At 37.5% G+C, this 25,362-nt stretch overlaps 1 protein-coding gene across 5 annotated transcripts in view; it reads left to right on the top strand.

Moving 5' to 3' along the window:
- Window positions 1–25,362, top strand: part of MPP7 (MAGUK p55 scaffold protein 7) — a 232,469-nt gene that overhangs the window by 55,482 nt on the left and 151,625 nt on the right. For all 5 annotated transcript variants that reach the window (XM_074405158.1, XM_074405161.1, XM_074405160.1 and 2 more), the window contains one exon: window positions 1,239–1,406. In XM_074405158.1, the coding sequence (XP_074261259.1) occupies window positions 1,370–1,406 (37 nt within the window). In that variant the 5' untranslated portion in view covers window positions 1,239–1,369. The remainder of the gene's footprint in view (window positions 1–1,238; window positions 1,407–25,362) is intronic.

Genomic DNA, 25,362 nt, shown 5'->3' with positions numbered 1-25,362 from the left:
CTCATTACCTGAATTTAAAAAAGCCCAGTCATAATAGCCAGCGTTTCTTGTTTACTTACCATGTGTCAGACACTGCATTATATATCTGAGTATATTTAATTACCAAATAGTTCTAATTTACTGTTGTCTTTATTTGCATGTAAGGAAGTTAAGGCTTAAGAAGATGAAATACTGTGTCGAAGATCACAGAACTAGCAGCTTTAGAGATTAGGTCAAAGTCTGGATTCCTTGTTCTTAACCACTATGCTGTACGGCCTTTACTGCTTATTTCAGGATAAACATTAATTAAGGTAGTTATTTAAAAAGAAGTTAATATTTTTCCAGATACAACAAAGGTTAATTTTTACTAAAAGAATTTACTTATGTATGCTGGCTCGAATTGTTAGATTTACTTTGGATTACTAACACTTCTATAAATCTATAATAACATCTTGCTTTCATTCTAGTAAGTATTCCTTCAAGATTAGTTGCAGTCTTCAGTTAGAGAACCATGTGTTTGTCATATTAGGATGAGCTACTTAAAAAAATGCAGTTAGGCTGAGTGCGGTGGCTTACACCTGTAATCGCAGCAGTTTGAGAGGCCAAGGCAGGCAGATCACCTGAGGTCAGGAGTTTGAGACCAGCCTGGCCAATATGGTGAAACCCCATCTCTATTAAAAAAAAAGAAAAAGGAAAATTAGCCAGGGTTGGTGGTGGGTGTCTGTAATCCCAGCTACTCAGGAGGCTGGGGCAGGGAGAATTGCTTGAACCTGGGAGACAGAGGTTGCAGTGAGCTGAGATCACACCACTGTGCTCCAGCCTGGGCGACAGAGTGAGACTCCATATAAAAAAAATACAATTAATTATAAGTCGCTGACAATTTATATAGTCTCTGTTATACACTTAGAAATATAGCTGAGAATTATGGTAACACAGGGAAGGAAGTTGAGAATGGCATTGACGTACAGAAGCTTCTTAAAATTATCCATGTATCCAATCAGCGTTCCCCAACCCAAATGTAAAAATCTTTAAGGAAGCCTTGACACACGCGTGCAGAACATTCATGTTTTCAATTAGAAGTCACTCATCAAGATCAGAAACTCTCACGGTTCATATTTGCATGTGGTCTGTAGAAAAAATTCTGAAGACTTGTGATCTCTCGGGTAGTGATTGGGATGAGAATTTTGAATTAGTTACAGAATGTTGTGATTTGGTGATGGTCCCTTTTTAAAAAATATGAATGTTTCTTTCCTTTCTAGAAACGGCTTACAAGATACACAGATCTTGGTAGACACTGTGGCTGCAGGCAGTTGAGCTGGAATTCCCTGTGGCTCTCTGAGGGCAGGGTGTCTGCAGAGCGGTGGGCTGACCTGTTCCTGCACCTTGCATCATGCCAGCTTTGTCAACGGGATCCGGGAGTGACACCGGTATGTGAACCCAAGAGGGGCATTTTTCATTCCATCTTTGCTTAAATCTTCTTGTTCACAGTGAAATACAGCATTGCTTTAAGCAAATGCAGGCAGATCATGCTTATTTTTCTGTCACCAACACTAGGGGCATGAGATGGACTCAGGGATGCCTTGCTAGGTAAATGTCACTGGAGGATATGGGCTGACTGCCTCTCTCCAGGTAGTGATGACGTGTACTGATGCTCTCATACTGTCTTGCTTTTAGAATAATTCTTTGTATTTAATTTAAAAAATTAAGTATTTGAAACATACAGAAAAGTATGGCAAATACCATAATACCCATATTACCCTTCACTCAGATGTAAAAACAGGAACTGTTTGCCACAGTTGATTCAGATCTTTCTCTTTTTTTTTTTTTCTTTAAGAAGTAAAACATTATCCTTACCCCAATTCTCTGTTTCCTCTCTGTCAGAGGTAAAACATATCCTGAAGTTGATATATGACATTAAGGGATTCAATTAAAACTAACAAATAAACATATTTCATGATTATCAGTTATAAGACTTTGAGATACCTAGAACAGATACTTATAAGAAAGGAAAAAAACCCTCACATGCACACATGTGTACATGAAATCCTCCTCTTCTGATCTGATTCAGGAAGTAGGGGTATGGTGGTAGATGCCTCAATCAGCACTTTTTCAAAGTGTAGAATCCTGGATGCCTCTAAGAACTAGAAAAAAAATGCAAATGGGGATGGGGGTCTATGTCATTTTTAAAGTCCCTTGAAAGAAGTCATACCATATTATGATGAAAAGGAATGTTTTCTGTTTCATATGGGCATCTTGAATTTGGTTGGTACAGCTCTCTAACCGTCGGAAATGGCTATCTCAGACTGGACAATTACAATGACTGCTGCTCTCACTTCAAAAACGCTGAAACGCAAAGTCACTTTTATCTCGTATCACTTGACACTGGCATTTCCATTTGCACTATTTGCAAATGTAATTCTTCACTATTTCAAGCATGTCCATAGTTATATTTTGGCAAATTTTGTCTGATCTTTATCAATCAAGAATGATTTTTCTTCCACCCTGATTTACACTGAGGATTCATTTTTGTCAGGAAGAAGTTTTGATTGTTAAATTACATAAAGCTTTTCTTTCTCAAGCGCTTAACTTGGAAGCCAGCCCCTTTGGAAATTTTTTTCTTCTTTTTAGGTTTTATATAGTCCCACATTGTGTTCTACTTTATAAAAATGAATGATTTAACTTTCCATAGTGCTTTGGGAAATTATGGATAAAATTTATGTGAACCATAAATTTACTACAGTTGTGTAATGAATATGTTTTAAACCTTGCTGTTCACCCAAAATGCCTTAGTTTAATTGAATGCAAAATATTGTTGCTTACATATAACTTGAAGGAGGATTAAAATGGAGTATTTATAGTTTATAAGGCAGTTTCGGTGTCAGTCATGAAAAATAGCATAGGCTATTAAGAATTTAAAAAGGGCTTTTCCACACGTAGCCAGCTCGCTTACTGCAAATCTAAAGTGCCTATCTGAATGACACCTTGCTTTATGGTGTTTTTTGACCTTATGTCCCCACAAGGCTTGAGCCAAGCACAGAAGACAAGCATCTCTGCATTTACAGAAGCCACAAAATACAGCGTATGCATTAGATGTTTGTTGCCCTCTCGTAGTCCCTCCCAGTCCGGATGCACTGGCCAGTCGGGTCATTTTTCTCGTAAGCAGCAGTTGCTTAGCAGTATTACTGATGTCATCCCATTATCAGGTTTCCAGGGGAACAGAGTTAGCGTGTAAGTGAAGGTGAGACCCTCATGCCACAGGAGCAGGCACCCGACTTATAGCAGCCTAGATGCATATGGATTGCTCATTTGGGAAAATACGTTCCGTGTAAAACTTTTACCGCTTCTTTCCTGTCTTGCTTATTTCACTAAGGAAAAAAATCTAATTATACAAGTAATGTATAAAATCATACCGCTTTCCCTCAATCTCATTTTTTTCTCAGTTTGATAAGTAGCCTGTAAGAGTTTCCTGTGCATTTAATACTTGCATGTATATGTCATAAATATGTTGTTTTCGAGTCTTTTTCTTTTCTTTTTAATCACAGATTTTGTTATGCCCTAATTTTTATTCGTCAACTTTTTTTCTACACTAAGCTATATTCTTGGAGAGCTATTTCCATGTTATATATAGAAACAAGTATGTGTGTTTACACATGTTTATCTGTAATCTGTCTCTCTATACCTCTATATAGTCATCTCATTCTTTTAAACTAATGCGTACTTTTCTGTTATATCGCTATTCAGTGAACCATATTGCTGTTAACGAAAGCCTGGCTTTGCTCCTTTTGTAAATATTTTGGAAGGGAAGGTGTGCACATTTAGTGATGTCAAATTGTCCTTTAGAGTGGGTAAAGCACCGAATGATCTGCACTCAGTGTGTTAAATATCTTTTCTTTTCCATTCTTGGCAATATTCAATATTGTCAATCTTTATAATTTTAAACCAATCTTTTGGGAAAAATATAAAATCTTAAGTGTGAAATGTGCATTGCTAGTGATATCTAGCATATTGTAATTTGTTTAGTGGTCATTCCTCTGTGATTTATCTATTCATATCTTTTCTCCATTTTTGTGTTGGTTTATCATTTTCAAATTTACTTACGGAATTTCTTTATATATATTTTACATAGTAATCTTTTGAGCCATTATAGGTTGAGTGCCATTTCTTCTGGTCAGTCACTTGTGCTTTTTAATTCCTTAAATAGTAACATTTTTTCTATAGTAGTTGAAAACTTTTTTTGTAGTAAAATCAATATTTTCTGTATGGTTCATGTTGCTTTTCTTCTGCTTAAGAAGGCCTTTCCTATCCCAAAACTATGAAGATACTCTCTAAGATTTTTTATAATTATTTTAAAGATTTGTTTTTACACATTTGAAATTGTACTCCAACTGCAGTCTGTATGTGGAGTGTGGCAGTAGTCTAATCTCACCTGATTTTATTTTTTCATGTGGTCTAGCAAGTAGTCCCTGGATCGTTTATTTAATAACAGTCAGTTCTTTTCGTGCATATTTTTAATATCTCCTTTATCATAATCCAGCATTATATATATGTTCTGAGTTCTCTTTCTTGGCTATAATGATCTGTTGATTGTATTTAAAAAGTTTTTAATAGATTTTTTTAGAGCAATTTTAGAATTACAGGAAAATTATGAAGACAGTACAGAGAGTTTCAATATGCCTCACATTTAGTTTCCCCTGTTATTGACATCTTACATTAGTATGATAAATTCATTTCAATTGGTGAAATGACATAGATACATGATTATGATTAACTAAAATCTATCCTTTATTCAGATTTCCTTAATTTTTCCATTAATGTCTTTTTTGTTGTTGTTCCAGGATCTCATTCGTAATACCGTATTACAGTTAGTTGTCATCTCTCATTCTCTTGGCTATAATGGTTTCTAAGACTAGAAATCAGGCATAGTGGCTCACACCTCAATCCCAGTACTTTGGGAGGCTGAGGTAGGTGGATCTCTTGAGCCCAGAAGTTTAATGCCAGTCTGGGCAACCTACGTCTTTACTAAAAATACGAAACATTAGCTGGGCTATGGTGGCATGTGCCTGTAGTCCCAGCTACTTGCAAGGCTAAGGTGGGAGGATCACCTGAGCCTGGGAGGTCCAGGCTGCAGTGAGCAGTGACTGCACCACTGCACTTTACCTTGGGTGATGGAGTGAGACCCTGTCTCGAAAAAACAAAACAATAAAACAAAACAAAAACGAACACAACCCAAAAGACTTTCCTTGATTTTTGGCAACCTTAAGAGTTTTGATGAGTTCTGATCAGGTATAATGCAAGGATTCCCCTCTCCTGGAATTTGTCTGATGTTTTTCTTATGAAGAGATTGGGGTTATGTGTTTGTGGGGGTAAAATCACAGCACTGAAGGGCGATTGTCGTCATATCATAGTGAGGGTACATTCTATCAACTCAATTTATAACTGTTGGCATTAATGTTGGTGATCTGCCTAACATACTGTTTGTCAGGTTTCTCCACTGTAAGATTACTCCTTTTTTCATCCTTTCCATACTGTTAATCTTTGGAAAAAAGTCTCTCTGTACAGTCCACACTTAGAGTGACATGTTTTGTTTCTCCTCCCTTAGGGTAAAGGAGCTATCTAAATTAGTTGGAATTCTTTGTCTTTTCTCTTCCATTTATTTATTCAATCATTCATATCAATATGGAGTCATAGATATTTATTTTGTATTTTGGGTTATAAGCCATGACTACTTAATTTTGTTGCTCAAATTGTTCCAGCTTTGGCCCTTGGGAGCTCTTTGAGTTGGCTTCTTTGATAACCCCCATCAACGTGGGCTCATTTGTTTTTAGCGCTTGATTACTTTTGGTACTACAAATATTCTTGGCTCATCTTGTACACTTCCTGCCCCAGATGTAGAAATAGACATTTCTCTAAGGGGCTCTAGTTCCTTTCATTGGAGAATCGGCTGAGAAACCAAGATCTGGGCAATAGGTTTGCTCATTGCTACTGAAGTGTTCCTCCCCTGCCCTCCCCTCCCCTGCCCTCCCCTCCCCTCTTATCTTTTTTCTTTTCATTTCTTTTCTTCTTGTTAGAGATGGGGTTACCTTGTGTTGCTCAGGCTGGTTTCAAACTCCTGAACTCAAGTGGTGCCCCTGCCTCAGCCTCTCAAAGTGCTGGGATTATAGGCATGAGGCACTGCACCAGCTTTGTTTCTTTAAGGCTCTTTTAGCTGACAAAGCATGGAAATGTACGTGTGTAAATTAACCCATGCATAAACACACATACACATATATGAAGATTTCTGTGTGCAATCACCTGTAACTATACTAAACTAAATATGAGTTCTCATTGATGTTTTCAACTCTAATCATTAGCAAATGGATCATTGTAGCCCCTTCCCCTCCAACAGTGGAAAACCTGCTTCTACCATCCACCATTGATTTACTTAATTGTTCAATTCCAGTGTACATGTAGCAACATAGCAGTATCAGAGTTGTTAATCCATGGGAAACAATTTTTATTAGCTAGAGAGTTGATTTTATTTTTATTCCCAGGATAGTGCCATACTATCTTTATAGTTTTTAATCTTATGGAATCATTCCTTTCCTGCATAATACCTATATTAGTTTTAGTTTTATAATTTCATTATGAATTTTACAAGCATCATATAATGTGAAATATAATATAGGTACAGAAATGCATATAAAAAAACCTTTATAACTACAGTTTTAAAAGTGGTTATAAGCCAGCATCCATGTGACCTGATCATATCCATGTGACAACATCCATCTAGGTCAAAAATTCCAACACCTTGAAGGCAACCTGTGTATCTCTTCTCAATCACAATCTTCCCAACCTCCTTAATGACTCCTGCCTCACACTACACATAAGACCTAGTTTATGATTTATGTAAGCATTCATAGGCAATATATAGTTTAATTTTGCTGGCTGAACTTTATAAATGGAATTATACCATAAGCAGTTTTTAGTTTGAAAGTGAATATTTATTTAGAATGAAAAAAAATTACAACAAATTGTGAATTTTAAGAAGTGGCTACATATAACAAGTATAGAATCCAGGGGAAAAGCATATTTAAAAAAAAAATTAACTCCCTGACACACCTTCATAAAGCTTTTTCGTCTATATTTTTGGCTGTCTACTCTTTGCTTGCCTCTTCAAGTATAGTATTTTCTTTAAGAGAAAAGCAATCCAATCCGTCTTACATTACCAATCAATTTGTGTGTGTGTGTGTGTGTGTGTGTGTGTGTGTGTGTGTGTGTGTGTGTGTGTACTTAAGAGACAGAGTCTTGGCCGGGCGCGGTGGCTCACACCTGTAATCCCAGCACTTTGGGAGGCCGAGGCGGGTGGATCACGAGGTCAAGAGATCGAGACCACCCTGGTCCACATGGTGAAACCCCGTCTCTACTAAAAATACAAAAAATTATCCGGGCATAGTGGCACATGGCTGTAATCCCAGCTACTCAGGAGGCTGAGGCAGGAGAATTGCCTGAACCCAGGAGGCAGAGGTTGCGGTGAGCCGAGATCACACCATTGCACTCTAGCCTGGGTGACAAGAGCGAAACTCCGTCTCAAAAAAAAAAAAAAAAGAAGAGACGGAGTCTCTATCACACAGGCTGGAGTGCAGTGGTGTAATCGTAGCTCATTATAGCCTCAAAGTACTGGGATCCTCCTGCCTCAGTGTCTCAAGTAGCTGCAACTACAGGCGCCTGCCAGGATGCCTGGCTAATTTTTTTATTTTTTGTAGAGACAGGGTCTTCCTGTGTTGCCTAGGCTGGTCTCAAACTTCTGGGCTCAAGTGATCCTCCCACCTCTGGCCTCCCAAAGTGCTGGGATTATAGGCATGAGCTACAGTGCCTGGCCTTATACTTAGTTTTCAATGTTAAACCAACTTGCATTCTAGGGATAAACCCAATTTGGTCATAACTTATTATCCTTTTTATGTATTTCTGGATTTGGTTTGCTAATATTTTGTTTAGAATTTTAAGATCTGTGTTGATGAATGAGTTCAGTTGTAATTTCACTTTTTCATTCTTTACCAAATTTCACAAATTCATGCTGGTCTCATGTAGTGTATTGGGAGGAGCCTTTCCTCTTCTGTGGAAGAGTTTGTGAAAGATTGAAATTAACTTTTACTTGAGTGGAACTTACCTGTTAGTCACTTGTGCCTGGGAATTTTCTTTTTGATAAGATTTTTGGTAACTAATTAATGTATTTTGAAGTTTATAAGAATATTCTAGCTTTCTGTTTCTTCTTGAGTCAATTTTGGTAATTTATAGTTTTCTAAGGCTGTCCATTTTATGAGAATTTTCAGATTTGAAGAATTATCCATATTATTATTACTTCATGCCTGTAGTTTCTATATTGTTGCTTTTTTTTTGTCCTGATATTGGTAATTTTTGCAGTCTCTTCCTCTCTCCTCTTAATTTTGCCAGAGTTTTATCAATTCTAGTAGTCTTTTTAGATATAAAACTTATGATTTTATTTTCTGTTATACATTCATTTTTATTTCATTCATTTTTACTGTTATTTTTCTAATTTCTAGAAATACTTTGTTCATAAATGTTTAATCTTTCCCTTCTCCTGATGTTCCCATTTAAAACTATTTCTTCCTAAGTTGTATTGGCTTTATTTGTGCTATAATTTAAAAATATTTTCTAATTTTATTAAGTATTTGCTTTGCTTTAGAATTTTTTGTAATTGATTATTTAGAATTAAAAAAAATTCACAAGAGTTTTTTTCTTTTTTTTTTGTATTGATTTTTTAGATTAATTGCTTGTTGTCTGAAAGCTGAATTTGCACCATTTTAGTCCTTTGAAATTTGTTTAGACTTATTTTATGGCTAGACATATGGTCAGTTTCAGTAAGTATTCTGAATGTGTTTAACAATAGGTGTATTCTGCAATTATTTAGTGTAGTTTTCTGTATTTGTCTATTAGGTCAAGCTTATTGATTAAGTTATTCAAATATTCTGTATTCTAATTTTGTTGTTGTTGCTACTGCTTATTCCTTCAGTCACCAAGAGAAGTATTTTTAAAAGTCTCCCTCAGTAAGTATAGATTTATCTTGTAGTTCTGTCAGTTTTTGTTTTATTTATTTATTTATTTATTTATTTATTTATTTATTTATTTGAGGCAGAGTCTCACACTGTCGCCCAGACTGGAGTGCAGTGGTGTTATCTTGCCTTACTGCAACCTCTGCCTTCCAGGTTCAAGGAATTATCCTCCCTCAGCCTCTGGAATAGCAGGGACTCCAGGCATGCACCATCACGCCAGCTAATTTTTTTAGAGACGAGGTTTCACCACGTTGGCCAGGCTGGCCTAGAACTTCTGACCTCAAGTGATTTACCTGCCTCAGCTTCCCAAAGTGCTGGGATTACAGGTGTGAGCCACTGCACCTGGCCTTCTTTTGTATATTTAAATGTGTCGTTTTGTTGGAAAATTAAGCCTTTTAAATGCATTTTATATTGAAATGTATACTTTTTTTTTTTTCTGTTAGCACTGAGTGGTTTATCTTTTTCTATCCTTTTACTTTCAGCTATGTATTGATGGAGCTCTTGTGAATTGCTTAGAATTGAAGCTTTTTGGGTTCGGACAATCTTTGCTTTTAACTAGAGTATTTTCATTACAGTTAACATAATGACTGACTTTTAAAATTTAAAATTTACCATCCCATATTGTGTTGTCTCTTTGTCCTATTCTTTCTTTCTTTTTTTCTATTCTTTATGTCTCCTTTTGAATTGATTAGAATATTTCTATCATTTTTGTTTTCCCCTCTAACAGTCTGGATGTTATACGTTCTCTTTCTCTTCTTTTGGTCGTTTCCTTCGACATTACTATCAGAATCCTTTATTGTAAAAATTCAACATTAATCACTACCTTTATTGTCACCGTGGACGAGTCAAGGACCTTATGAGACTTCTACTTCATATGTTCCCAACTTAAACATGCTACTGTGCCTTGCATTTTCATTCTCTATTTTAAATTAAAAAACCCCAGACCAGCTGGGTGTGGTGGCTCACGCTTGTAATCCCAGCACTTCGGGAGGCCAAGGTAGGCGGATCACCAGGTCAGGAGTTCGAGACCAGCCTAACCAACATGGTGACACCTCGTCTCTACTAAAAATACAAAAATTAGCTGGGCGTGGTGGTGCATGCCTGTAATCCCAGCTACTTGGGAGGCCGAGGCAGGAGGATTGCTTGAACTTGGGAGACAGAGGTTGCAGTGAGCCATGATGTCACCACTGCATTCCAGCCTGAGTGACAGAGTGAGACTCCATCTCAAAAAAAAGAAAAAACAAAGAAACAAAACCCCAGACCTTGAAGACATCATTGTCACAGTTTTATACTATCAGTATTCATTTAGAGTTCCTCACATATTACCGTTTTATTTGTTTACCTCCAAGTCACAGTTCAGCATTTTCATCCACAATGGTTTTTCCATCTGCTGATAGTAAAAATCTTTAGAGTTTCCTATTTTGAAGGTCTGTGGCTATCAAACTGTCTCTGTTATTGCTGAAAATGTTTTTATTTGCATTCATTCTTGGAAGTAGTTTTTACCAAGCACATAACGCTAGGTTAGCAGTTATTATTTTTTCCTCTGTGCTGAAAGCAAGAGGCAATGAAATTATATATTCAAAGTGGCTATTTAAAAGTCACTTGTCAGGCTCCCTCTTTGGAAGTAATTTGGCTCCTTTCTCTGGCTGTTTTCTTTTTTTCTTAGATGTTTGCACTTTGACTATTCTGTGTCTAGGTGGAATTTCATTTTCTATGCCTTATCCAGTATTCATTTGGCTTTTTGAATGCATATATATCCATGTATTCCATGAATTCTGGAAAGTTTTCAGCTGGCAATATTTTAAAATGATACCCATATTTCATTTACTTCATTCTTCCTCTCTCCGATTGTTCTAGTATACCAGTTAAATATGCATAAGATATTTCTTCTATGTCTTATCTTTCTTATCCCTCTTATTTATTTCAGTCTTTTTTGGTCTGTCCATCAGCCCTGTGAGTAATTCTCACCTATCTTCTTTTTGGTTAATTTTGTTTTGAGCATTATTGATCTCCTTTACATACTGACATTGAGTTTTCAATTTCAATGATTTTTTTTTTTTTTAATAAGAAGCAACTACTTAGTTCTTTTTTTGTTTTTGTTTTTGAGATGGAGTCTCACTCTGTTGCCTGGGCTGGAGTTCAGTGGTGTGATCTTGGCTCACTGCAACCTCCACCTCTCAGGTTCAAGTGATTCTCATGCCTCTGCCTCCCAAGTAGCTGGAATTACAAGCACGTGCCACCATGCCCCGCTAATTTTTGTATTTTTAGTAAAGACAGGGTTTCACCATGTTGGCCAGGCTGGTCTCAAACTCCTGACCTCAGGTGATCTGTCCGATTTGGCCTCCCAAAGTGCAGGGATTATAGGCATGAGCTACTGTGTTCGGTCAAGAAGTACTGCTCGGTTCTTTTAAAAATGTTTGGCCAATGTTCAAGTTGTTTGCACTATAGATCAGTTTGCTAAGGAAATCCTGTTAACCTCACTTCTGGTACCAAAATCATGATCCTTTGGTGATAGATTCAGATTACTGAAGGTAATGAATATATCACTGAAATTCACCACTCAAGGAATCCATTTGAAAAAACAAAAGTGGATTTTACTGATACTGTCAGTGTCATGAAATTATTTTGTTCTCATCTTTCATTAAAAAAACCTCATATTAATTTTTTTTTCTTATTGGTAATTCATGTGTTTCCCTGTGGAAAAGCAAGGTCTTGAACTTGCTGCTTTTTCTCTCTAAGGTTCCCCCACCCAAAATATACTTTGTTGATTTGACTTGATCATATACATACTTTTTAGTTTCCCTTCAGAGCACGTTAAGATTGTTGGGCATGTAGTTCAGTCAAAATGGCAATTATTAAAAAGTCAAGAAACAACAGATGCTGATAAGGCTGTAGAGAAATAAGAATGCTTTTATGCTATTGCTGAGAGTGTAAATTAGTTCAACCATTGTAGAAGACAGTGTGGTGATTCCTCAAAGATCTAGAACCAGAAATGCCATTTGATCCAGTAATCCTATTACTGGGTAGATACCCAAAGGAATATAAATCATTCTGTTATAAAGATACATGCATACATGTGTTCATTGCAGTATTGTTTACAATAGCAAAGACATGGAATCAACCCAAATGCCCATCAGTGATAGACTGGATAAAGAAAATGTGGTCCATATATACCATAGAATACTATGCAGCCTTAAAAGGGACAAGGTCATGTCCTTTGCAGGGACATGGTTGGAGCTGGAAGCCATTGTCCTCAGCGAACTAACACAGGAACAGAAAACCAAACACTGCATGTTCTCTAAGTGGGAGCTGAACAATGAGAGCACATGGATAGAGGGAGGGGAACAACACACATGGGGGCCTGTCTGGGGTGGGAAGAGGGAGAGCATTGGGAAAAATAGCTAAAGCATGTGGGACTTAAAACCTAGCTGATAGGTTGATAGGTGCAGCAAAGCACCATGGCACACATTTACCTGTGTAACAAACCTGCACGTCCTGCACATGTATCCCCGAACTGAAAATAAAAATTAAATACAGAAAAGATCATTAAGCATGTAGTTGACTACAAGCTGTTCTCTGTTAACAAGAAGCAGTGTGTGAACTGGCATTTGAGTAAAGCTTCTTTTTGGGAGTAATGTACTTCCTTATACACAGAGCTTGTGTTCTTTAACACTGAATCAGTACACTTACTCTTGTCTTTCTCACTACTCACAAAATATTTAGAGCTAAGTGTAAAGGTCCTCCTCTCTAGGTATTTTGGGGTTTTCAGTGATAAAAGAAAAATCACTAAGTACTCTTTTCTTACATTGTCTCTCCTGTGGGCAGAGAGTATGTCTCAATGTTTGTCTTATCAGTGGCTTCCTTTAATAGTAAGGTAAAATATCTGCTAGCAAGCATACATGATAGTGATTAGTTTACTACATTGCATGCCTTTGCTGTTAAAAAAGTCCTTTCATATAGGAATTTTACCAGTAATCTTTATTCAGTGTATAATATTTGTGTTTCATTTCGTTGCTCATTTTAGAATCTTTATGGCAATAGTGTAACTTCTGTTTTTGCTATAAGGAGTGCAACCTTTAATGATGTCTGTGTAGTTTATTTTTCATTTTTAAGTTTTTTTAATTGAGATAAAACATGTATGATATGAAATTTGCCATTTTTACCATTTTTAAGTAAAATTCAATGTAATTATTTGCATTCCAAAGTTGCATGATCATCACCACTATCTGCTTCCTGAACATTCTTTTCATCCTAAACAGAAACTCAGTACTTATTAAGAATAACTTTACCTGGCTGGGTGTGGTGGATCACTCCTGTAATCCCAGCACTTTGGGAGGCCAAGATGGTGGACTACCTGAGGCCAGGAGTTTGAGACCAGCCTGGGCAACATGGTGAAACCCTGTCTCTACCAAAAATACAACAATTAGCTGGGTGTGGTGGTGTGCACCTGTAATCTCAGCTACTTGGGAGGCTGAGACGTGAGAATAGCTTGAATCTAGGAGATGGAGGTTGCAGTGAGCTGAGATTGCACCACTGCACTCCAGCCTGGGTGACAGAGCGAGGCTCAAAAAAACAAAGGAGTAATTTTACCCGTCCCTCTCCCTCCAGGTCATAACAATCACCATTCTACTTTCTGTCTCTAGAATTTTCCTATTTTAGATATTTCATGTAAGTGGAATCATAGAGTATTTGTCTTTTTCTTCACTGACTTAGTATAATATTTTCAAGGTTCATCTGTGTTATAGCATGTGTCAGAAATTAATTTCTTTTTATGGTTGAATAATATTCCATTGTATGTATGTACTGCATTTTGCTTATCCATTTATCAGTTGGTGGACACTCGAGATGTTTCTATATTTTGACTATTGTGTGTAATGCTGCAATGAACATTGCTGTACAGGTATCTCTTTGAGTCCTTGATTTAGATGCTTATGTGTATATAATATTGCCTAAAATTAGCCAAATCACTAGGTTTAAAAAATTGTAATATTCATTGTCACAAAAATAAGTGAATATATCCCCGTGAGTGTAGTTTCCTGGTCATATGGTAATTCTGTATTTAGCTTTTTAAGGAACCACCAACCTATTTTCCATGGATGCTGCAACATTTTACATTTCTACTAGCAATGTATGAGGGTTCCAATTTCTCCACATCATCAGCATTTGTTATTTTCCATAGTTTTAAATTATAGCCATTGTAGGAAAGTGTGGAGTGATACTTCATTGTGATTTTGATTTGCATTTCCCTAATGACTGATGACATTGTGCAGTTTTACATGTACTTTTTTGGCCATTTGTCTTCTTTTTTTTTTTGTTGCATTTTAGGTTTTGGGGTACATGTGATGAACATGCAAGATTGTTGCATAGGTACACACTTGGCAGTGTGGTTTGCTGCCTTCCATCCCCTCACCTGTATCTGTCATTTCTCCCTATGCTATCTCTTCCCACCTTCCCACCCCCCCGCCCCTCCCCCATTTCCCCCCAACGGACCCCGGTGTGTAGTGCTCCCCTTTCTGTGTCCATGTGTTCTCATTGTTCAACATCTGCCTATGAGTGAGAATATACAGTGTTTGATTTTCTGCTCTTGTGTCAGTTTGCTGAGAATGATGGTTTCCAGGTTCATCCATGTCCCTACAAAGGACGTGAACTCATCGTTTTTGATGGCTGCGTAATATTCCATGGTGTATATGTACCACATTTTCCCTATCCAGTCTAACATCATTGGGCATTTGGGTTGGTTCCAGGTCTTTGCTATTGTAAACAGTGCTGCAATGAACATTCTCAGTTTATAAGTGAATAGCCTTATGTTTACTTTCCTTTGTAGATTTATAACACTTGAGACTCAGAACAGAAATATTCAGAAGATTGGGAGCCTCAATGTTTGCATTACTATTTTTAATTACTGTGAACTAATTCTACATCTCTGATCAATTTTACTCAATAGATTATATGGCCCAATATCATTGTAATTTTGTAAAGCATTAATTCTCCAAACACAAATGGCAATAAGCCAATGCCAGTGGAAGAATTCTGACAAACATAATCTCTGCAGTACTTGTATAGCCTTATGCAACAATGATGGGACAAGATTTCTACAAAAATTATAATCATGTTGCAAATTTGAGCATAGTTGAACAAAATCTTACTGATTGAAGTAGCTTGTGGATCACTTGAAAGATCACTGGGAGCATGTGTTGTTTGGCAGACCACACCTTAAGGATCAAGAACTAATCTGGCCTCTTGCACTGTTTCCTCAGAAGACTGGGGGTCAGTGATCAGTATGGAAAATGCTCTTCCTCGCTTCCTAGCAGTATCTTGCTCAGGAGAAAGTGCTGTAACAAGTGACTCTTAAATTTAAGAGAGTATTTTTTGGTGGTCTTATAAAATATTAATACATTTGTATAGTCATATTGGGAGGCTATTTTTTTTTTTGAGACGGAGTCTTGATCTGTCACCTGGCTGGAATGTAGTGTTATGATCCTGGCTCACTGCAACCTCCGCCTCCTGGGTTCAAGCGATTCTTCTCAGCGTCCCAAGTAGCTGGGACTACAGGTACCTGCTACCACGCCTGGCTCATTTTTGTATTTTTTAGGTAGAGACAGGGTTTCACCATGTTGGCCAGGCTGGTCTTGAACTTGGGAGGCTATTTTTATAGCCCAGATCTCCAGTATGCTTGTATGTATATAATATTGTGTAAAATTAGTCAAATAACTAGGTTTTAAAAATTGTAATATTCACTGTCAGAAAAATAGTTATTTTTTGTGAGCTACTGCGCCTGGCCAACATGTGTTAAGATAAGGCACAGACTACCTAAGTGTATATATTTTGCTTTGTTTCTTCTTGACAAATTGAGGGGTTGTAGAAAAATCACCTTCGTAAGTATCTTTAATCTTTCCTAGATTTTTACTCTAGTAAATCTCTCTTAGACTGAATTTTCGTAACATAATTTGGATGTAATGAGATTATTGGGATTTGCTTCATTATGTGGGGATCTAGTTTATTTGATTTCACTTGTTTCTGAAATGATGAACCAGCAGTTCACTGCTCTTGGTAGAATAATTCCTCACCACATAACTGATTTGAAATGCCATTCTTATCTTGTTTTCAGTTCTTTATGCATCACCAGTGTGTTTCTGGATATTTCATTATGTTTTCGGAAGTTTGCTGGATGCTGCTTTGTTCTTTTGGGTGGGAAGTATTTAATTCCAATAGTTATGAATTCTGTTGCTAACAAAGTGTCACATGTTTAAAGAAAACTTGAGTGTGGGTTGAAAGTCCGGGAAACATTTAGCTTGGTAGTTATTAGTAGTGAACCACCAGTTTGTTATTTTTAGCTAAAATAAATATATTTACAGCTTAGATTATTTATTTTTCTAAAATTCATATGTGGAAGGATCTGAATTATTATTAGTTGCAAACTCTCTAACCTACAATGTCTTTCCTCTATTGAAACAAGCATTTATCTTTTTGATAGCATGAGGTTTCTTAGGAGTTCAGCCACTGCATTATTGTGTAACAGACTCATCTTAGAGAATGCTTGCAAAGAAAGCCGTTTAAGATAGTTCTATTTCTTGAACTGTGCTAAGACCTTTCCTTTCACTTAAATGCTTTTTATTTCACTAACAAGCTTCTGAGAGGATATGACAAAGATGACAATACCAGCTACTGCTTATTAAGAGCCAACCATGTACTCGGTATTTTCTATGCTCTTGTCCCGTTGCAAAACTGGGAAGCATAAATTAGGTGCTACATACTCATCCTTTATCTCTGTTGATGATGAAAACAGTTCTGAGAAAAAAGCCTACCTCTCTACTATATCTTCTCTACAACCAAATAGGCCACTTTCTGCTTCCATGGTTTCTGTTGCCATGATCAGTACTTCCTGATTAAGATTAGCACCTACTGATTGGTCAATTGCTTACCACTTAATACAATGAATGGTGGCTACAGTAGTGTGATGAGAGTTAAGATATAGATTCCTGCCTTGCAATGTAATGTAAAATCCATATTTACTGCCAGTTTGGTTAAACTACATGTTATGCTTGAGATAAGTCCTATCTTATTAATACCATAAAGCCAATACTGCATTTTAGCTTTTATAGTCAACTACTCCAAGTAGTAAACTCTGTAACTGTTCTAATGTAATGTAAATGTAATCAATTTTTGGAAAGGACAGCTATAGGCCATAATTTATGAGCTTTAGAAATAATTTTTATTTTGCTATGGCTTTATTTTTTGGGTGAATACTGCTAAAAATCACACTGCCATCATATTTATTTGGTGGTAGAGAATACTTTGTGCAAAGCTGCAGGCTACTGAAAGTTAATTACAAATTGGAACCTATTTAAAGCTTAGAGATGGCATGTAAAAATGAAAGTTAGGCACAGGTGTATTCATGTTCCCCTATTAACTCACCTTGAATTTATAGACTTTAAGATAATTGTATAAAGTGTTACCAAGTAAACTATAATATTATAATTATTTAGATTATTTTGCATATTTAAAAACTCAGCTTGCCTGATACTTTAATAAGTGATTTGCAGTTGAGGGAAAGTGTCAGAAAGAGAATGCCTCTATCAGGGTTGTGTTAGTATTTTAGTGTACCATAGGTACTTCTGGAAATAAAACATAGTTTAAATGAGAAAAATTGCAGCCTGTTATGAATGGCACCGAATAGTGCTGATTATTTTACCTTTGACAAAGTGGAAAATTTAAAGCTTGGAGTATCCCAATTTATTAATACAATAAAATTTTATAGTGTTGTTCTGGGCGTTGATATATGTTCCTTAGTGTTTATTACCCCTAGGTTATAGTAAAAGGTTTTGGTCTGATGCCTGACCATACTGCACAGAATGCAAATATGAGAACAAAGACAAAAAAATATGTAAACATATTTGTTTTTTGTCTCTCAAGTCTTTTTCCATATGACTTCTAGGTATTTTGGTTGCTTATAGGAATATAATTGAACCCAGAGAACATCTTTTTTTATCATTTAACATAGGTTTATGGCTTCCCCAGACTTGTACTAATAATGAAGCTATGAGGGATATGACAAGAATGGTGATATTAAATTTCTCTAGACTAACAGTAAATTTTTCCGTTCTGATGTCAGGAATGCTGAGCATCTGGAATCTGCAAGCAGAGTGAATTGTTCACTGCGGGAACACTTTCATCAAATTCTGAGCCATTTATTCTCTTAGGAACCACTACTGTCTTGTATAGAATATTATATTTTTATAGAAGCAGTTTTCTGGAACTGGAAAAAATTTTTTCCTTCTTATGTTTCTGTATTTTTTAATTCTTTCACATTTTAGATATGTCATTGTTTTGAAATTTAGTGTCACATTTTAGCATTGAATTAATTTTTTAGGTGTAAAAACAAGATATTTGTTCAAATGCAGTGAGAAAGCAATAGGAAATAAATTGTTCTAAATGAAGCTCTTTATAGTTTGTATGGGTGGGTCTATACTCCATACTCTGTCATCTTTTTCCTTGAATTTTCAGAATACCTATAATATATAGCTAGCTAGATTGATAGATAGAGATACTTGTCCCTTGATTGTGACATAAATGTATTTCTTGAAAAAGTGCTCTGGAGGTGAAGGGAAGGAATATGTGAAATTCTCTAGTTTCTATTAGTTTTGTTTCAAACATTTCTGAAATGAGGAGTTGAGATTCTAATCATCCCTGGATCATGCTGGATATTTAAAATAAGTGTCTGTGGTGTAAGTTACATGTTTGTTTTATTTTTTAAAAAATTCTTTTATTGTTGTTGTTGTTTTAGACAGCAGGAATTTCTATTTTATTTAGTGAATTTTTACTTTGAATTAGGCTTTCCTGAATCTTGATTTTCTGTTTTTGGTTCCTTACGTTTGGAGACAGTATCATCACATGGCCATAGGTATCATTGCCTAGAATATGGGCTGGATGGTTTGATTAGAAAGCCTCTTACTAGGTTTTACTAGTGTCTTCGTGTCATGTAACTATGTAACATATGTTTGAAAGTCAGTTATTTACTTTAAAGGACATATTTCCACCTCTGTTTAGCATTATTTAGTCCATCTTATACCTATCCATCTCACCTGATGTTGCTGAGACTAAACACGAAGCTGATAAAGCTGCATTTCTTTTGGCATGATTTTGTTACTGAAGTGTGCAGGAACACAGTTTGCCAAATGCATGAATGGTTTTAGTGCATATTGATCCTTTAATCTGAAGATTCATTCCTTTACTACTAAATCCCTTTGCTCTGTATTCTAGTTCTCCCCCAACCACCTCTCTACCACCGCTACCTTACCCCCGACCCCTTTCCAGCATCGAGTTTTATTAATCACACAGCCTCAGTTGAACCATAGCCACTTCTCCATCAGTCTCTTTCGGCCTCCTCCCTACTGATTTGAAGTTAGCTGTCATTGCTACTTTCAACTGTTATCCACTCATCACTTTGATTAGGCTCTCCAGTAACTTTCAATTGCATGACACATTGTATTTTCATTTAGGCACCAAGTCTCCATGAGGAGATATGAATCATCAGCCCAATATGAGTAGTAAAATCAGAGCTCACGTACTTTGTCTGCCTAATTCTCTTTAGGCATTCTGAACCACAGACATTTGGGTAAGTTAGAGGTTTTATTTTTTGCCTTGCCTTTGATTGCTTTTGATGTAGTCCAGCTGGTGTATGCTTGCTTCATAGTTTACTTGATGAAAAGATGGTTCTCTTTTGTTTGACAAACATGACGACCCTGGTAATTTTCCTCTTTTACAAAGTGTTAGGACTTTATTTTCATCCGTGTAGGAAGAAAATATGTTTCTTGTCTTCTTTTTTCTTACTACTTTCTTTTCTCTTCCCCTGCCCTATCTTAATGATTCAGAAGATAATTTCTATAATAAAGGTGGTTTTTGTGAAATGGTTCCTAGCAAATGGTAAATTTTTTTTGACTTTTTTTTTTTTAAAGTTCTTCATTGATGCAGTCTTTCTTTCTTTCCTTTCTTTCTTTTCTTTTCTTTTCTCTCTCTTTCTTTCTGCCTTTATTTCTTTCTCCTTCTCTCTCTCTTTTTTTTTAATGGAGTCTAACTCTGGTGCCCAGGCTGGAGTGGAGTGATGTGATCTCAGCTTACTACAACCTCTGCTTCCTGGGTTCAGGCAATTCTCCTGCCTCAGCCTCCTGAGTAGCTGGGATTACAGGCATGCCACTACACGCAGCTAGTATTTGTGTTTTTAATAGAGACAGAGTTTCACCATGTTGCCCAGGCTGGTCTCAAGCTCCTGGGCTCAAACAATCTGCCTGCTTCAACCTCCCAAAGTGCTGGGATTACAGGCGTGAGCCACCATGCCCAGGCTGATGTGGCTTTTCTGACTTTTGAGTATGTTATATCCTTGTGTGAAGGATAGCCTTGTTGAGTTGTAAATTCTAGCTGCTTTTTCCTATGTAATTACTATAGCCTTTGAAATGAAAGAGGAAAATGTATTAAAAACTTTAAAGCACTGGAACTATAAACAAGAACCTGCAGGCAGGAGTTCTCTACATTTTTCTTATGAATATCTTAATTACATCTAGAACTTTTAGAAAAATTGCTGGGAGAATTAATGTTAAAAGGCTCAAAATCAAGACCTTGAGTGTTAAAAATACTTTGATATAAATTATATTGCTGACTCTTTTTGCCACCATCTCTGAATGTAACCACGATTTTCCAAGTTTTCATTCTGCCAAAAAATTGAGGATAACAGTGCTTACTACCGACAACACTTACCCTATATCTAATGAACTGTTTTGCACTGTCACTTCAAGAGTTCGAGACCCAGAGATCCAGATGGATGGAATAATTTGAACAAACATTTGTTGTCAACAAGTCTGTTCTGAGTGATAATTGTTTCAGTAAGTCCACATCTGCATGACGTAGCTGGTCATCTCCAGTGTGTGTTTATTATGTCTCGCCCTGGTAGTCTGGAGGGAAGTGCCAATTATTTCTAATTATCTCAATAAAGGGATTAATACTATTTTTCTGTATCATTTGAAACATTGTCTAAAATGATTTCGTAACTATTTTAATGTGGTTAGTGTTAATGACAAATGATTGGGTCCCTGAAGTCTCAGGTTGGATTTTGATATAGAATGTGCATTGGCGTACAGTTTACATCAGCCAATATTGTCAGTATATTGTTAATAGGGACGTAATATTGGTATTACCAAAATTATAGTTACTGATGGTTCTTGCAAATACATGTTACATTATCTTTATGTTGAAAATTGTTTTTTAATTTTGATTTTAGTGTTTTGAGGAAAGGTCTCACTGTGTCACCCAGGCTGGAGTGCGGTGCAGCTCAGGCGATCCTCCATTTCTCCATTTTTTTTTTTTTTTAAAGAAATGGGGTCTTGCTGTGTTGCCCAGGCTGGCCCCATACTCTTGGTCTTAAGCAGTCCTCCTGCCTCAGCCTCCCAAAATATTGGGTTTAATGGGCATAAGCCACTGTGCTTTGCCAAAGGTCGATGTTGGGGTGTGATCACATTTTTAAGTTCTCACCTCTCAGTTCACTCTTTACCCAGTACATGGAGTTTGTTTTTACCTCTATTTAATGCCTCTTGCAAACGTCTTCTTTTCCCCTTAATGCATCCCAATAGGATAAACTTATTCATGTCTCCTTAATGGCTGGACATGCTTAATATGTTATAGCATTTAATTTGAAATTTTATTTTTATTTAAAAGATGCTTACGTAAGTGGTTCAGCAAGGAGATGCATCACTGTAAGCTTTAGAAATAATTAACTTAAATCTTATAACAATTCTGTAAGGTTAGCATGACTATACCTGTTTTACATAATAAAATATGGATGCCCAGAGATGTTAACCAATATGCTCAGTTGCAGAGTTGGGATTTGTAATTATGCCGCATGGCTCTAGAGTCTAAATACGCCACTCCAGGGCCTTTGTAAGTGCGATTCTCTTTCTGTTCTTCACTTTAGCACCTCCCAGTTAATGTCTGTGCTTCCCTCAGATGCCAGCATAATTGTCCTAATTGTTGCTTCCTCAAGAATGCTGTCCTTGAGTTGTTCACGTCTCTCACTCTTATACTTTTCCTTGTCCAACAACCTATTCTCGTATAGCGCTTTTCAGAGTTGTTACTTGGCATTTATTTTCATGATTATTGATATTTGGCTCCTACCCTATACTGGGGAAAACGCTTGTGTTTGCTTTTTTTTTTTTTTTTTCTCTCCACCTAATGGATTCCCCTTGCCCACTGCCTAGACAGAACTGATTTATCAAGACAGGGCAATTGCAATGGTGAAAGAGTAATTCCTGCAGAGCTGGCTATACAGGAGACTGGAGTTTTATTATTACTGAAATCAGTCTCCTGAGCATCTGGAAGCAGAGTTTTTAAAGATAATTTGGCAGGTGGGGTCTTGGGGAGTAAGGAGTGCTGATTGGTCAGGTTGGAGATGGAATCATAGAGGGTCAAAGTGAGCTTTTCCTGCTGTTTTCTCTTTTTGGGTGGGATGGCTGATGTTTTCTCTTCTTGGGTGGGATAAAGAACTGGTTGAGCTGGATTACCAGTCTGGTTGGTAATCAGCTGATCCATCCAGTGCAGGGTCTGCAGAATATCTCAAGCACTGATCTTAGGTTTTACCATAGTGATGTTATCCCCAGCAGCAATTTGGGGAGGTTCAGACTCTTGGAGCCAGAGGCTGCATGACCCCTAAACTGTAATTTCTAATCTTGTAGCTAATTTGTTAGTCCTGCAAAGGCAGACTGGTCCCCAGGCAAGAAGGGGGTCTTTTTGGGAAAGGGCTATTATTAATTTTGTTTCAGAGTCAAACCATGAACTGAATTCCTTCCCAAAGTTAGTTCAGCCCATATCCATAATCAAACAAGGACACCTTAAAGGTTAGAAGCAAGATGGAGTTGGTTAGGTCTGATTCCTTTCACTGTCATCATTTCCTTGGTTATAATTTTGCCAAGGCAGTTTCATCATCATGGCATCTCCAGCCCTTCATAGTGCCTGGCACAGAGATAAGCACTTGGTGTTTGTGGGATGAGGATAGGAAAGGCTCAAGAGGCCTTTCGAGGTGTGGAGGGACTTGGGAGCGTGCCGGCTTCCTACATACCCCTCTTGAAACGTTGGCAAGTGTGTTCAGTTAAACCTGTTAATGAATCTTTGATGCGAGCATGTTACCATGCTTGTTTCGTCTTTCACAGAACTTCAGGGATCCTGAAGAATGGGAGCATGACAGCAGTAGCAGTCATCAGCAAATTAGTTATCTCGTGAATTGGCATAACGTTTCCTGGATACAGTTGTAATTTCAGGGTACAGCAAATAACAATCCACTGTGGCTGGGAGAAGTTGTGAACTATCCAGCAGGTTATTACCCAAAAGTGCAGTTTGCAAAAATTACACAACTGATGTCTGTCTTGTAAAAACTCAAGCGGTACAGAAATATATGTGACAAAAATGAGAGTAATTGTCTCCTGTTTCTTCTTCCAGATTAAAAATTGATAACAGTTAGATATAGATCCTCCAATAGAAGGCTCTCTAGGCCCCCTAGAACTGTAACAAATGAGTGAATGGAGACGAATTCAGGATCAAAGAGAATGCAAGCTTTCAATTGACACCAATTTATATCAATTTTTGACTTCCCTGGTTTCTTCATTCTTGCCTTTCCCCAGAGTGCTCTGACTAACCTTCTCTTTCCCTCTCTTTAGTGTCTTACTCTGTCACCCAGGTTGGAGTGCAATGGCATGATCTCGGCTCACTGCAGCCTCCACCTCCCAGGTTCAAGCAATGCTCCTGCCTCAACCTCCTGAGTAGCTCGGATTATAGGCATGCACCACCATGCCTGGCTAATTTTTTTGTATTTTTGGTAGAGATGGGGTTTCACCATGTTGCCCAGGCTGGTCTTGAACTTCTGACCTCAAGTGATCCACCTGCCTTGGCATCGCAAAGTGCTGGAGTTACAGGTGTGAGCCACCACACCCAGGCCAACCTTCTCTTTTAAATGCAAACCCTTTCTTCCAGGTCCTCATTCTCAGCATGAAATCCAGTGTCCTAGTTTACTGAAAATAGTGAAGCAATCTTCAGGAAATTACCACGTGTTCTCTCAACCACATTTGCCCCACATGGGCATCTGCTGCCTTCTGCCTTCCTCCTTGGGACCATAGAGGAGCCCACTTGGATTTAATCCATCCGTCCACCTGCACACTTGACCTTGTTCCTTCGCATCTACTGAATGACAGAGCTCCAGCTAATTCCTCCTTCCGTGACATCATCAGAATTTCACTCTGTCCTGGATCATTGCCATTAGCACACAAATAAACTATTTTGTTTATCTTAAAAAAACTTTTTTACCCTCCCCCCCACCCCGTTCCATCCGAAGATCAATTCTCTGTTGAGCCAAGTCTTCTGAAGGTCGTGGTGGGAGGATTGCTTGAGTTGAGGAGTTTGAGACCAGCCTGGGGCAACATCGAGACCCTGTTGCTACAAAAAAATTTAAAAATTAGCCATGTGTAGGGGTGCATGCCTGTAGTGTCCCCTACCTGGGAGGTTGAGGCAGGAGGATTACCTGAGCCTGGGTGGTCAAGGCTGCAGTGAGCTCTGACCATGGCACTGCACTGCAGCCTGAGTGGCAGAGCGAGACCCTATCTCTGGAAAAAACCAAACTCAGCTCCTTCTGAGAGTTGTCTGTATTTGCTCTCTCCTCTATCTTCCCATATTTTAGTGCTCCTCATTCAGTCTTCTACATTGTCACTCTGCCAAAGGTAGTAAGTAACCTATGCATTGCAAAATCCAACACTTAGTTCTCAGTCCTCATTGTACTCATTTATCAGTGGCGTTTACCTAGTGGATGGTTTATTCTTCCATGACACTCTGTTTCCAGGACATGAGATTATAGCGTTCTGAGTGGCTGCTGATCCCTCTTTTCTTCTGCATCACCTAACTTGGGAGACGTAAGGGCTCAGTCCCTATCTCCTCTTCTCTTCTGTGTCTACACTTATGCCCCTGGAGATCTCATTTTGCCTCATGGCTTTAAGTACAAATTATGTACCAATGACTCCCAGGGGTTAAGTTTTCAGCCCAGAGCATTCTGCTGAACTGCTGACTGCCTATTCATGTGCCCACTACATCTCCGCTGGTATCCAGTTGACATTTCAAATTGATATGTCTGAGGCTAAACTTCTCCATTGTAGGTGATGGCAACATCAAAAACTCTTGGTGTCATGTTTGATTTTTTTTTCTGTGTCCCTCATTCAGTCAGACGGAAATTCATATTGAGCTCTTCCTTCAAAATGGATCTGAATTTGCGTACTTCTCACAACTTCCCCTGGCTACTATGGGAACCCAA

The sequence above is a fragment of the Saimiri boliviensis genome, chromosome 8 (assembly GCF_048565385.1).
Source record: "Saimiri boliviensis isolate mSaiBol1 chromosome 8, mSaiBol1.pri, whole genome shotgun sequence".
NCBI lineage: Eukaryota > Metazoa > Chordata > Mammalia > Primates > Cebidae > Saimiri > Saimiri boliviensis.
This window is presented reverse-complemented; position numbering and strand designations above follow the sequence as displayed.